Here is a 14,778-nt window from a genome sequence, read left to right on the forward strand (position 1 = left end):
GGGGAACACGGGCACTTTTTCCCTGTGAGTATAATTAAAATCACACTGTCCTCTCTAATAAAGTTAGAAAAAATCATTTAGGTAGAAATGCAGTTCTGAGAGCCTCTGATACTGCCTTCGTGTCATTCTGCTTACATTAAAGCAAATCAGACTTAGGAAGTCACAGAAATACTATGTTGGATATTTTCTAATTACTGTGTCAGCATGATCAATCATTTTCTACACTGGCAGTTTCTTGAAATCGCTTAACCTATGTTCATAGCACTTTACAGGAAGCAGCACAAAATTAGTTTCTATGTCCTCATGTATTTCTCTTGGTGTCACAAAAAGTATATATTGTATAAGTGAAATATTTGTCTTTGGCAAAAAGGCCTGTACACCAAACTACAATTAATGAAGACAAGAATTAGAAAGCAAAACTTTGTTTAGTCTGAGGAAAAACAATTCTTTAAACTGTAACCACATGGCTGTTTCTTGTTTGGATCAACTCTGGGTGACTGTTATTGTCTTCTGTGAATTCTCTGGGGCAGGGGCCTGACTTTGTTGAATGAGCCAATTGTTTTCCTTTGTGTTGCCCATCTACTAAGTTCCCATCTGGTTTGTATCAGACTGTTTTCACAGCCAACAACTGCTGCCTTCTCTGTATCCTGACACTTCAGGGCCCCACGCTATCAAAGCACTGCTGCGATGGCCTTGCTAGCAGGGCTCATACAGCTGTGCCTCCCAGCTTGGAACTATTACCCAGAGTAATGGTCACGTAGAACTTGGGCTGGCCCTTATTCCCACTGGTGTCGTGCGTACAGTGTGCAGAAATCCCCACACTCCCCGCCTCCCTGCTCCCTTGCCCCGAAACTTACTAGTCAACAGAAAAATCTTTAAAGCTCTACTTTTAGGATATGGAATCGTGTTGTTCTTATTTCTAGGGGCTTCCTGTATTTGAAAGCTCATTTTTCATTCTTTCACTCTTTTTCAAAAGTTGCCAGTTCTGGCCTTGGGGGAAGTGAACTGGTCACTATGTCACATTTAATTTTTGTTTCCAAATTTAGTTAGGAATGACTAGATATAGCAAAACCCACTATAAAGGCTACACAAATAATACAGTGTATTTTAGTGACAGTCACAGACCATAAATTGAGAGAGGTTTTCCTATTAGGAAGGATTACTATCTCAGAAGAAAATGGATTTTCTAGGTGTAGATTATAGAAGCACTTAGATTCAAACTGTTTAGTAACTATTAGGGACTTTGCCTTCAGCTTTGTTAGCTATTAAATGTCATTTATAAAACTGTGATAATAGTGATCTATAATCATCTGTGGCCTCATGTAATTAAAGTTATAGGAGTTACTATTGAGTAAGAGTTATAGTTTAGTTTAGATGTAGTTATACCGTTGCTTTATAGACATAAACTGAAACAGCAAACTTCTTTTTTGCACCCAAAATAAGGAATTAAGTGGCTTTCATAGAATGTATTAAAATTTTAGAAATGCTTTCAAGATTAGTTAAAACAAGATTAGTTTGTGCTTTCAATTAAATTGAGTGGCTGATTGTTGCAGAACATCAAGTATCCTATGTAGTAAGTCAAACCAGAGCAACAACAACAACAAAAACTCCTGCTTCTGAATAATTTCAACTCACAAGTATTTCAAGATTTTAAGAAAAGAAATAGGAAGGAATTTGTCTGTTGTCAGCAGTATAGCCTGATGCTAATGTTAACTTGATATGAAAGGCTACCTAGTAAGGATAGTTATTTGGCAATTGTAGTCATTGGAAGACAGTTTAAAACTGTAAGGGAATCATCTTTTAATTGATGAAACTAACCTATTTTTTTCAACTTCAACTTTTAGTGGCAGTGTAATATATATACAGAAAAGTACACATAGAAGTGTACAACTGAAAGAATTTTTTAAAAATGAGAGTACTTGTAAACCCATACCTAGCTCAAGAAACAGAACCTTGCCAGCTGCCCCCCAAATACCCCTCACGGCCCCTTTCAGTCACAATTTTCATCCCTAAAAGGAAAATTACTAATTCTGACTTTTCACAGCAGAGATTAGTTCTCGCTTTTGTACTTTAAATAAATGAAATCAGATGGAATGTATGGCTTCTCTCAAGAGGCAAACCTATTGTAATTTTCAAGATTCTTTTAGTTTTCAAACCATTACAGCATGCTTTAATAAAGAATTATCTGAGAGAAATTTGTTTTAGTAGCTGTGTCACAGGCCGTTCAACCAACAGGAAGTGCCGTGTAGATAAAGTTGTCTACTAAAACATCCAGTCTCTGGGTTCTCAACCAGATTGTAATGCTGGAATGTCCCTCTAGACATTCCTGCCCCTAAAAGGCAGGAACTCTCTTTGTCATTACACTACACAGCAATACAGTCAAGCACTTAAATGGTTTTTAATGAGCTTTAATAATTAAGTGTACATTACTCAAATAAATGATGGTCTGCATTCAGGATAGGTGGGTCATCCATTTTCTGAATTACCAATCAGCTTCCTGGCAGTTAAACATAAGCTTTTATGCTGCCAAGATACTATTTCTGAAAATGCTATTATTGGCAAGAGTTGTGTACCTATTAGATATGCAGCTTTTATGTGCTTAAAAACTGTTAACTTACTATATATGTTTAACTGCTTTAATAATATTCCCAACATTCCCTTTTTTTTTCCTTCAGTAAATTCAACTTAGTATAAAAGCTCCAGCTATTCTGAATGTTTCTAATTTTAGATTTCTTCTTACTAGATTTTGTTTCAAATTCTGGACGTCACTCATTTAAAAACTTGTTTCGTAGGTTAAAAAGTTCATGTTTTGGAGACCTTCATCTTTATATCCTTGTTTTACAGTTAACAGTCCTATAGTAATACACAGTTGTCTTAAATACTGCATAAAGAATTTGTTTAAAACAGCAATATAATGATTTACAGATTTAAGTATTGCTATACTAGTGATTCTTACTAAAGACAGTATTACAGTGCAGAGGATAAATTTTCAAACCAAAAATAAAACTTTTAAAAATACATGAGTAATACATTGGCTTACTTTCAAATTGGCATCATACAGCTACAAGATTTTGAATGACCGTTTAAAATAACAGGTTAAAGTATTGAAGTAAGGTGAGTGTTTGAAAGAAGCACAGTGTGCAAGTGGTACAATCCCAGTGCCCTCAGTGAGCCCTCATTTAAAGCTTTTTCAACCCTGCTTTCTCAGGCTTGGATACTATTTCCAAATCTAAGAGCACTTGTTTTTATTTTGTGGTACTTTTAAACATTTAAATAAAGATTACCACATTTGCCTTTTGTGGTAAAGATAAAAGGGTAAATTATATCCGTGGGTCATTTATGGCTCAATTTTTAGTTGGCATTTCCCACTGAGGATTGCCATAGAAATGCTAATAGATATTTATAGATCAAATATTTAGAAATGTTCTCTTTTCACTATTTGACTGAAATACCAATGAGGATTATGTTTCTTCTATTTTGAACAGCAGGATGAGGAAGTGTAAAAATCAGCAAACCTGATAAGCAGTTTTCAGATCGTGTTGGCCACCATAGGTTGGATTTGCTACTTTAATCCTTACCTGCAGATCACAGTATTCACCCTTCCAGTGTTCCCAGCAAGTGAGAATTATGAGGCAGCTACTTATTACAGGAAAGAATGGTAATAATCAACTCTGATATTGACATGGTGGCTTTTTTCTTTCTTTCTTTCTTTCTTTCTTCCCTTTCTTATTCTTTCTTTCTTTCTTTCACCACTAGGAGAAATCACTGTAGAAATCAAGGTTCTCCCCTAGTTTTCGCAGAGGGGAGTTTTGTTTATGTTTTTAATAACAACAACAATATGTACTGGCTACCCTCTATACTTCCTGTTCGTGATGCACTCTGCTAAGATCCTTCATCAATACAATTAGATGAATAATATTAGTCTCATTTTACATTTGAGGAACCTGAGGCTCAGAGGAGTTACATATTTTGCCCAAGGTCACACAGCTAATAAATGAGCTGGAGTTAAACCAAGTCTAATTCTGAAAGAAAAGACTATGCTCTTAAACGTACTGTATTTCCTTGATAATTATTTAGAAAGTAGAACAGGTAATTTCTAATTATTCTTACAGGTCTCAGAATGTGAGGATACATCCTAGTAGAAGAGTATGAAAAAGCTGGATGATGGGGAAAGAACTGTTTACTGTAGGTTTTAGTTCCTGCTACTAATTTGTGGCTTTGATTCCTTTGTCAGTTAACCTTCCTGAATCGTGATTTCCTTATTAGTAAGGAGAAGATGGTCTCTGAGATCCCTTATAGCTCTACTGCTGTAATATGTGAGCAGTGGTTTCTCTTAAACAAAATGTCTCCCTGTCAAAATATATTTTGAAAAAATTGCCCAACAAGAATAATTCTTTTGTCAATTGGGAAAAGTTAGAAAATAATCATAGGCTAAATAATAGTAAAACTGCCATTTATTGAGTGCCTCTGTAGGCACTGCTCTAAGTTATTTACAAATATCATTCCTAGTATGATCATTCCAATGATCGTAAGAAACCTATGAGGTAAAAGAGGAAATAGAAGCACAAAGTGGTGATACCTCACAGAGTGGCGGAGTTTCTCCCAGGCCTCACAGTGAGGTCGAGTTGGCACCATGATTGGCCGCCAGGTAGCTTAGCTTCTGAGTCTGTGCTCTTGGCCACAAGCTTACAGTTGCCTCTCTAAAAAGTGTGTCTGCTTGTTATTTAGTTGCCTTTTTTTTTTTAATCTTACATATCACAGTATAGAATGAAGAGGAAAAAGTAGTTTTTTTTTTTTTTTTATAGAGAATGATCTATAAAAGATCACAGAGATCACATTCCACATACAAGGTTTCAGAAACATTGGTCAGCTGGATATTTCTTGAACAACTATATACAAAGAACTGAAATAGGCATCTTGGGAAAAATGAAGAAGATATTGGAGGAAAACTATTTATTTTCTTGTCCTTTAGGAAAATCTGGCATTGCAGGAATGTTATGTCAGCCTATGAAGTGGCTTATTGAAGAAGACACAAGTAGAAGCATTAGCAGATAGTCATGATGTAATGTTAGAAGGCAGAGAGCTCAATTAATTGTTGGTCTTTAAAATCCCTTATATTTTTGGTGCATTAATTGGAAGATTTGCTCACTAGTGTTGGTCTGCTCTGCATTAGTTTTGTCTTTCCAGTTAAAGAGGACTTAGACAATATCTTGCCCTTTGTTGTCTTCGCAACATTTAGTATAATAATGATGGACACGTAAAAGGTATTTAAAAATCTTTTTTTGATTGAACCCTAGCTAGACCTAAGGTACTTGTTTGTTTGTTTTTTCTTTTCTTAGTTTTCATCCAGTTTTGTTTTGTATGAAAGGGGATGCTGTTGCTTACTTCTTACTAGAACACAACAGATAAATTTGAATTCTGGGCTTCAGAGTAACCACTTCTCTGAACACTGGCACTTAATTTACTTGCCACAAACAAATGGCTCTTCAGTAGTGGGGGCCTGAGGTGGTACTTTGTTTCCTTGTTTGTGCTGTAGGTGCTGGGTAGAATCTGAACCATGCCTAGCAGCAACTTCTCTCCTCTCTAATGCTGAGAAGCTTAGAGGCAGAGTAAACATAGACAGTGTCCAATAGTAATATCATAGTAAGCACTTTTAATGCATTTAAAGATTTTTTTAAAACAGTATCAAAGTCAGATGTTCAATTTGGGTCAGTTTGTAGATTATCAGCATATAACTTGTATTTGTCTACAAACTTACTCTTATAAAATTATAGTTTCTTCTAAAACTATACTTTTTAAGCTTTAATTTTTTCTTCATTGATCTTACTGCATTCAACTTTTTTATTGAAGTATAGTTGATGTACAATATTATGTAAGTCATAGGTGTACAATATAGTGATTCACAAGCTTTAGAAGTTATACTCCATTTATAGTTATTATAAAATATTAACTATATTCCTTGTGCTGTGCACAAGATCCTTGTAGCTTATTTTATACATAATAGTTTACACCTCAATAGATGAGTGGGTAAAAAAAAATGTGTTTATATGTATAATAGAATATGACTCAGCCATAAAAAATAATGAAACTTTGCAGCAACATGGATGGACTTAGAGGGTAATATGCTTAGTAAAATAAGTCAGACAGAGAAAGACAAATACTATTTGATATCGCATATATGTGGAATCTAAAAAATACTACAAACTAGTGTATGTAATGAAAAAGAAACAGTCACAGATAGAGAGCAAACTAGAGCTTACCAGTGGGGAGAGGGAAGGGGGGAGGAGCAATATCGGGGTAGGAATTAAGTACAAACTATTACACATTTAATTTTTTAACATATTTAAATGTATGTCTCCTACAGTGTAATTACAATAGTTAAACATGAATGTCTGTCACCAGTGAGACTGTATCGCTCTGTTTAATGAGCTATGTAATGGTTAAAATCATGTTCACTTAATTATCTCTTAGATCCACCTGAAATTTTGGTGAACTAAAGGAAGCTTGAGAGATGAGTGATTTTTTTTTTCCTAGAGAAAACCAGAAAATACTGATCATAGCACAGTATAAACTTTTCGTGAATCACTTCATCCTAAAAATTTGTTTGAAACAATGATTATTGACAGTTACTGACTGACTGTATTTCAGAGCATAGGTTAACAGCACTCTGTTAACAGGGCCATACGCTTAGACACCCAGGGTGTCTTGTTGACCTCAGAAAGTTTCTCCCTTCAGCTATTTAATTTTTCTTGGCTTCATAATTCTCTAGCCATTAAAAAGTTTTTCCCCCAGCCTATTTCGTTTTAATGTTAAGCATGACTTTGGTTTAAGAGTATAGTGCTCTTGTGTGCCCCTTGACAACTTGATTGGTTTTTGCAGATAGGTTGTGTTGGGCAGTATGCCCCAGGCTGGCCTAGGGAAAAAGGAGATCCTAAACTTTTTTGTAATAATTAAATGGTTACCTAAGAGAATCTGTGACAACCTTCAACCTTGGAAGAAATGGGCCATGAGTTTCTTTCATTGAATACAAGTTGCAAATTCTCTCAGTAACCTTGACTTCCCCCTTTGCCTAATCTCTGATGCATAAAGATGATAATCTGTTAGGTAAAGTATTATTCTGTTGACAGTCATTAAAGTTCAGCTGTTTAACTTCCTTCTTTATATTAAGGCCACTAGTTGAGGCTTCTGTTTACCTGGTTTTATGAGAGTGACTGTGGGAGTACATTTGGTTCGTGTGTGTGTGTGTTTTAAGTGGGAATGAATCATGATTATGCCTATGCTTAACTGATTTTCTTAAGAAAACAATTTTTTTAACTGTAGCTTCACCAGGTAATACAGATTGGACACAAACCGAGCCCAATCTGTACCTCGCATCTGTATTTACAGTTAAGACTTTTACTTTAAAAGTTAAAATTTTTTTTCAATTTTTCTTTCTCTCATAATAATACAGTAGAGATAGTAATTCCAAATCTTTATTCTTTTAAAATATCTACAAACACCCCAGGTATAGAACTCCCTTCATGCACTATACTCAACTCCCCAAAAGTTAAAGGGAAAAAAATCTATCATTTCCTTTTGGAAAGTTTATAAAATGTTGAATTAAAAGGCTGCAGGTGTGGTATTCAGAGCACTGAGGCTAGTACTTGAGATAATTCCATCTGGGGGAGGTTATTTGTTGGGACAGAACACTGTTTAAACTTTGAAGTCAGTTTTAAACAAAGTGAAGCAGCTGGAACCTGGCATAAGAAGAAACAAATCTTTCACATTAACTATTGCTTTTTGGAGAAAAAAAAGGTTTGGAGTTGTTTTTACAGGTGCCGATACATTTATTCTTCCTATAGGAACTGCTGTATTTTTATCTTAAATTATAAATTTTAAAATAAACATTTGTCAGCTGGCTTAAAAAACAGAAGCAATAGTAAACTTAAAAAATGTATTAAGATTTATATGTCTAAAACATATTTTGGGATGAGACTCTAGTAACATTTTAAATCACTTTTAGACATGAAAGTAAGGAAAGAAATGTTTATTAGTAGTGACTAATTCTGTAAAGCAGAGCCAAATAAAATTTTGCATACTATATACTCAACATCAAATGACCAGGGACCTTCTTCATCAAGACTTGTGATATTTGTTCTCAAACACTGAAGCTATGATGTTGCAAAATCTGCAGGGCTGGGTTGAGTATGTGAGGGGAACTGAATACAGCAGGATAGTTTAGCAGCTGCTTAAACAAGGAGTTAAAGCAAGAGTAGATGAGCCCAGGGTGGACGGGGAAAATGCTTCAAGAACTCAATAAAACACAGCTGAAACACTGTAACATTTTTATAGACAGCTGGGAAGCAACTGGGTCACAGGAACTCAGGGCTGATTTTAAAGACAGTATCTGGTCAGTGTGAATCTAAGCAAGCTGTTAGCCGTGAGGAACCACAGACTCTCTAGGTGGAAACAAATTAATTTGGTTCAGGAATCATTTCAGTGTGTACCTAGCATTATTCTACAACTTTGTAGAATGCAAGGGTAAGCAAAACAAAGTTGCTGTCCTCATGGGGTGCATTTTACAGGAGCCACAGACCCACAGGCAAATAACAGTAATTACAAGACGATAAGGTGACAGGTACTTAGCGTGTACCTACTACACTAGTTACTCAGAAGACAGTCACAGTCTGTGCTCTTCAGGAATATGTCGTCCAATGGAAGTGACAGACACATAACAAATATTTATTACAGTGCAGTTTGGTAAGTGCTGCAGTAGAGTTGCCTTCAGAGAATAAGGCATCCATTGCTAACAGGAGAGGAACTCTCGTATTTCACCACTACTGCCAGAAAAACAGAGTAATTCACTTGCACATGGTTCCTAAATATTTGGTGGCCACAGACCCATTTAAGACTAATAGCTATGACTGCCTGCCTCCCTTCCAAACTGTACTGACATGAAAGTAGTTTCAAGGTATTCATAGATCCTTGGTCACCCACCCATGGACTCTGGGTTGAGATCCTTCATGTACTCAGATTAAAGATTGCTACACTTGTTTCCTTTTTAATTTTATTTTTGAATGTACAGTTTATAAGAAACCAATCTTGATCTGCATGTAGGAAACCCTGAATCAATTTAAAGTCCTCTTACCATCTGTTCATTCCCTCCTAGAAGAAAACCATAAATTTATTTATGTGGCTTGTGCCACGTGCAGTTACTTAATTTGAAGGACAAGTTTGAGGCGCTACCTTCTTCTGTGAAGTTATTGAGGAAACTTTTTTTTCTTCTTTTCTCTGCTTGTCTCATGTTGTTTTAGGAAAGAATCCTTTGTTTGGATTCCTCTCAGTTTGCAAATAAGATAGATATAATAATGGGTTACCAAGCGTTTGAAGATTAGAGTCAGAATCTAAAACCTGCTGATGAAATGGATTATCTAAACCTAAAAAGCTTTTAGAAAGTTATGTGTATGTATTTTTTAAAATATACATATGATATACAGGCAAATTCTTAAATGGACATTAAAAATCCTGTATTACTTGTGTTACTTAGAATGAATTAGTTTTAGGGTTTTTGTTCCTTAGTTTTATAATCAAAGAATAGAAAACAAAATTTCTTGAATTTTAAATATGTTTAAAGCAAAAAAATGAATTTCAAGTGTCAAAAAATATTAAAAAATAGTCTTAGGAAGCTTCAAATACATGGTCTCGCTCAACGGCATCTCCAGCTTAAATGCATGCCAGGTTGAATGACATACGGCAAACCCATGGAATCAAGGAATAGTCTCCCTTTTTTAAAAACAAACTTGAAAACAGCTGTTGAAACAATTACATCATAGAGTAATGACATGACTGTGGAAATTAAAAAAGTCAAACTTTGAAAGCATCAAACTACGTTTACTATAGGTAGAAAATTGATGTTTGCTTTAATGATGATTTATTACAATATGATGTCTTTTCTTTAAAAAACGTTAAGCTCTGTGAGGACCATAACGGGATATGAATGTTACTCTTTTTGCCTGTTAACAATAATCAAAGTGATGCTTTTTTTAAAAAGACTTATCCAGTCTAAAAAGTTCTTTTAAAGTTCTAAAACTTGACTGTTTAGCTTGTGTAAATGAACGCTTCAAAAAAGCTTTCCAAAATGTATATTAACAGACACCTTTAGGTAAAGTGATATGTTTAATTGATATAACTCATTGATTAAAACACAATTACTAGAATTAAAAGTAGGTTAATTATTTGGAGGCCTTCTGGAGTCATGGGGTCTTTTTCTTAGTGCATTTCAGTGACACCTCCTTATCTCTCTGTAAGTTGACTACGTTTAGCAGCCCACTGTGAGGGTCATTGCCTCTTAGGATAGTTTCTTTCCAGTTCCATAAAAGTAGGAGGTAGTCTGTTTTAAAGTGCTTTCAATGTGCCAGCACTGTACAAAACACTATATGCATTGTCCCGTTTAATCCTCAGAAACCCTCTGAGGCAGGCATACTTATCTTTATTTTGTAGGTGAGGAAATGAAAGTTCAGAGGAGTTATGTAACTTCCCCAAGTCCCTTATCCCTTATCCTCCCTCTTACCCCTTACCTATTTTTCTTTATAGTGTTTATCACCTCCTGATATATATATTTATTTCCTTACTTGTTTGTCATTTGCACTTTACACCCAACTGGAATGTAACATCAGTGAGATTAGAGCCTTTGTTTTTTTTCATTGCTGAACTCTCCAGAGTCTAGAACAGTGCCTGGCACACAGTAGGTGCTCGGCTGATATTTGCTGAGTGAACAGGTGGATGAGCCCAGCTCTGCCTGTTTTGGAATCCTTGCTTTTGTTCCTCCTCCTTCTCCTTTCACTCCTCCGCACACCAGCAGTCTGGATGGGACCTTCCCCAAGTGCCTGTGCAGTAGACCTCATTCTGACCCCAGACTTGACCTCTCAAAAGGGACTGGTGCTTGAAACTTCATCACTGCTCCTCTCCTTAGCTGCCCCTGCCGTTACATACCACAACTGAAGTGGAATTTCTCTCAACCACCTTTAAAAGTAATAATTTTTTATGTGGGTAATTAAGGTATTTGGTATCACGCAAAAAGCAGTGAGCTGTAGTCTCAGAATTTGATGAATTATATTAGACTCTTTTTTGAAAACCACCTCTTAACCTTGTGTGATGCTTCACTGTTGGTTCTCTTACTAATTATCTGTCTAACATTTCCCTTTTGTGTGTTCCGCTATTTTCTCTTCACCTTTCTTTGTCCTTCCCTGTATTTTTGTCATCATTTCTTAAGTCTATTTTCTCTCCCTAGGTGATCGCTATATTCACTGCTATAATAATTATATCTTTGTAGATGACTGGTGATTCTGCGTCTCCAAAACTGCCTTACACTCTTTGATATATTTGACTCCATTTGCCTACTGGAAAAGTCCATTCACACATCTCGCAGGCCTTCAAATTCATCAAGTATCTGAGTGATCCCAGTATCTCCCCATCCCTCTGTACTAACATAGTCTCCAGCTTGTTTGTGTTCTCCTTACTGACTACTCAATTAAACCTGTCATTCTGGAGCCTTATTCAATTCTTTGTAAATACTGACTTTCCCTCCAGGATATGTTGAATCTGTTTCCCCTACCATGGACCATCACTTCTTGCACAGACACTTTCCATAGATCCCTCTCCTCTCCTCATTTTCCACACCGCTATTAGCACTGTCTTTTCTAAGATACTTTTGTCTTAGTTCAGAATCTTCTGTTACTCATCATTGTTCACAGAACTTGACCTTGACCTACCTTTAGGGCCTTCTCTCCTTTATTCCTCTTAGCCAGTCAATACTCTAATATCAGAATACTCAGAGTTCCCTTAATTTTATCTTGACTTTATTTTGTTGTTCTCTTTCTCTTCATTGCCTTTCACATCTTTTTTTTCTTCCAATTTAGGGGGGGGGGTGGGAAGTAATTAGGTTAATTTATGTATTTATTTTAATGGAGGTGCTGGGGATTGAACCCAGGACCTCGTGCATGTTAAGCACACACTGCCACTGAGCTATACCTTCCCTACCCTCTTCTGCATCTTTTAAGTCCTAGCTCAACTGCTACTTCCACCTAATTTAAACCAAATATTCCTCTACATGTTTGTCTCCACTACTAGGTGCTAAGCTTCTTGAAGATGAGGATGCTTTCTTTTTCACCTGTGTATTCCTGGCACCATCTTAACTTCACACATACAGGAGGCTTGTAGAGATGTTTAGTTAACGAGCATATGCTTTTGGAAAACCCCACTCTAACATCTCTGTGCTTCAGTTACTTTGTCTATCTCCCAGAATTACTGTTAGGATGAGATAAGATGATGGGGGAAAGATTTTTGCAAATTTTTAATTGCTATATAGATAAGGTAGTAACTATAAGAAATAGCGTAACTTTGCAATAATTGAATTTAACATGTTCCTTGAGACTTGGAAACTTCTTCAAGATCCCCCCCAAAATAATTATAGCTCTTGTTACATCATTGAACAATTTAATCAGTAATTTTATGCACAGAGTAGATAAAGGTACATGTAAAGCTGTTTTGTGAAATTGGTTAACAGAAAAAAGAAAAATGTCTAGTGTCAGTGTAGTTTTTGATAGATGTTTGAGTAACGCAAGGAATGGAATTTTTCTTAATCAGGGAAGATAACATTTAACTAATTTTATGGGTTGAAAAGTAATTTTGCTCTCAAGCATTAGTTATATTCTGTGTTAGTTTTTACTTTATTGACAAGGTAAGCTTTGATCTTGGATACTTCTCTTGTACTCTGCATCACAGGTTTGTAAAATACCAGAATATTTAAATAATGCTTATGTTCTATAAAGATTTTTAAAAGCAATTCTTACAGTTTCTTAATTTTAGTTTTTGTCATATCCTGATAGAGCTAAACTTCAAGAAGTCTTTTCCTATTTAAAAGATTTATTCTAATTAGATTGACTTAAGAATTTCTTTCTTCTTGAAGGATTATATTGTGGTACTACAGTTTGTGATGTTGCTATTATGATGCCAAATCTTATTTCCCTTCCCTCTTTTATTAAAAAAAAAAGAAATTGATACAAATAACAAAAAGGAATGGTATATTAAAATAGTCCTTGTTAGATATCCTAATATGAAAGGCGTTTGTCTTCTGTAAGTAGTCTGACATCTTGGACAGCTGGGATTGAGTCATTGTTGAACTCTCCAGAACTGTCTACTTTAACTATGGTCTGTAATAAAAATTTAATGGAAAACCTCACTATATTGCTGTGGAAACTATTTTAAAAGTATAAAGGATTTTTAGGAAAACTACTGTGACTCTGAACTTAGGGAAGTCTTTAAGATTATTTAAGATAATTTGCTTTTAAGATGCTTATTATTCTTATGTGTATATGGTAAATCTATGAAACTTGAAGTGAGGATTTTTTGGTTTTAAACAATACGAAGTTGCCATTCTTTACGTTCTTATGTAATGTGCTTTTTAAACTTAGAGGATTGAGTTAGGGAATAGGTAGTTTTAAAAAAAAAAAACATATTAATGAAATGTTTGTCTCAAACTGCCTCTCCTACTAGGTCTTACCTGGCATTTATCGTCTGTACCACAACACTGGGCACTCGTGTACTGTGTTAGTCCATCGAGGCTCCTGTAACAAAATACTACTGACTGGGTGGCTTATAAACAACAGAAATTTATTTCTCAAAGTTCTGGAAGCTGGATGTCAAAGATCAAGGCACCTCTTGGTTCCTGTGTCCTCATGTGGTGGAAGGGGCTAGCAAGCTCTCTGGGATCTCTGACATGAAGGCACTAATCCTGTTCATGAGGGCTCCACCCTCATGACCTAAGCACTTCCCAAAGACCACGTCTTTCATGCTGTAACACTGAGCATTAGGATTTCAACATACGAATTTTGGAGAGATATAAACATTTGGATCATAACATACTTTTTAAATGTTGTCTCTAATTTTCCAGGGATGGTAACGGAAAGGAGGATGTATTTTATCTTGAACAAGTTCTGAGCACCTTGAGAAAAGAAATAGCCTTATATACAATTCTTGTTTTCATCCCCTGTGTTATTTAGGAAGGTTTAAGACACATAAATACTCAGGATGGACTGTTTAGCTGAATGAGTTTCTCCTTTTTACAGGTGGTAAGGCAGTACCACTCTTCACCTCTCAGACTTCACCTGCCAAGATGTCCGTGATGCTGCCCTCAGTGAACCTGGAGGACGGCTCTCAGTCTCTGAGCGTCAGCACCATTCGGGGGGACACTGAGTCTTCAGGAGCAGATACCTTCTGAGTGGAAAGTGAGAGTTAGTCCAGCATTTGTGCCACTGATTCTGAGGTCATTTCTCTCTGGTATAAAACCATCTCTCAAACTATTTTGGCCCTTGAACATATTCAGAAAAACAATTTTTTATTTTTTATTAAAATGAAAAGTGCAATTTAGGTATTTAGGTAACATTTTTAAATAAAGTAAATGGAAATCATCATGAGTCTGTGAGTTATTTCTTAGAATCTGAGGCAACATGGAATAGTGGAAAGGGCATGACTTGATATCTAAGAATTTATTCTGCAGATATAATTATCTATACCTAGTTACGAAGTTAAGTTGCTCAGGGCTAGTCATTCCAAATTTTGTGTAAGCAAATAATTGGAAGCAATCTAATGCCTCTCAGTAAGGGACTGATTAAAAAGTGATGGTATAACAGAATACTAGATGGCACAAAAAGGAATTTTAGAATGTTTTATGTTGATATGGAACTATCTCTGAGATACATAGTTTTTTTAAAATTGAAGTATAATTGATTTACAATAATA

At 35.6% G+C, this 14,778-nt stretch overlaps 1 protein-coding gene across 9 annotated transcripts in view; it reads left to right on the forward strand.

Annotated features, from left to right (window-relative positions):
• Positions 1-14,448, forward strand: part of KIAA0586 (KIAA0586 ortholog) — a 94,001-nt gene extending 79,553 nt beyond the window's left edge. For 7 of the 9 annotated variants that reach the window (XM_031679086.2, XM_015235531.3, XM_072963121.1 and 4 more), the window contains one exon: positions 14,106-14,448. In XM_031679086.2, coding sequence (XP_031534946.1) covers positions 14,106-14,257 — 152 coding nt within the window. In that variant the 3' untranslated portion in view covers positions 14,258-14,448. Of the gene's footprint in view, positions 1-3,485; positions 3,612-14,105 lie in introns of those variants that run through there. The other 2 variants (XM_072963123.1, XM_072963124.1) reach the window with 2 other exon arrangements.
• Positions 14,449-14,778: the final 330 nt, after the last annotated feature.

The sequence above is a fragment of the Vicugna pacos genome, chromosome 6 (assembly GCF_048564905.1).
Source record: "Vicugna pacos chromosome 6, VicPac4, whole genome shotgun sequence".
Classification (NCBI taxonomy): Eukaryota; Metazoa; Chordata; class Mammalia; order Artiodactyla; family Camelidae; genus Vicugna; species Vicugna pacos.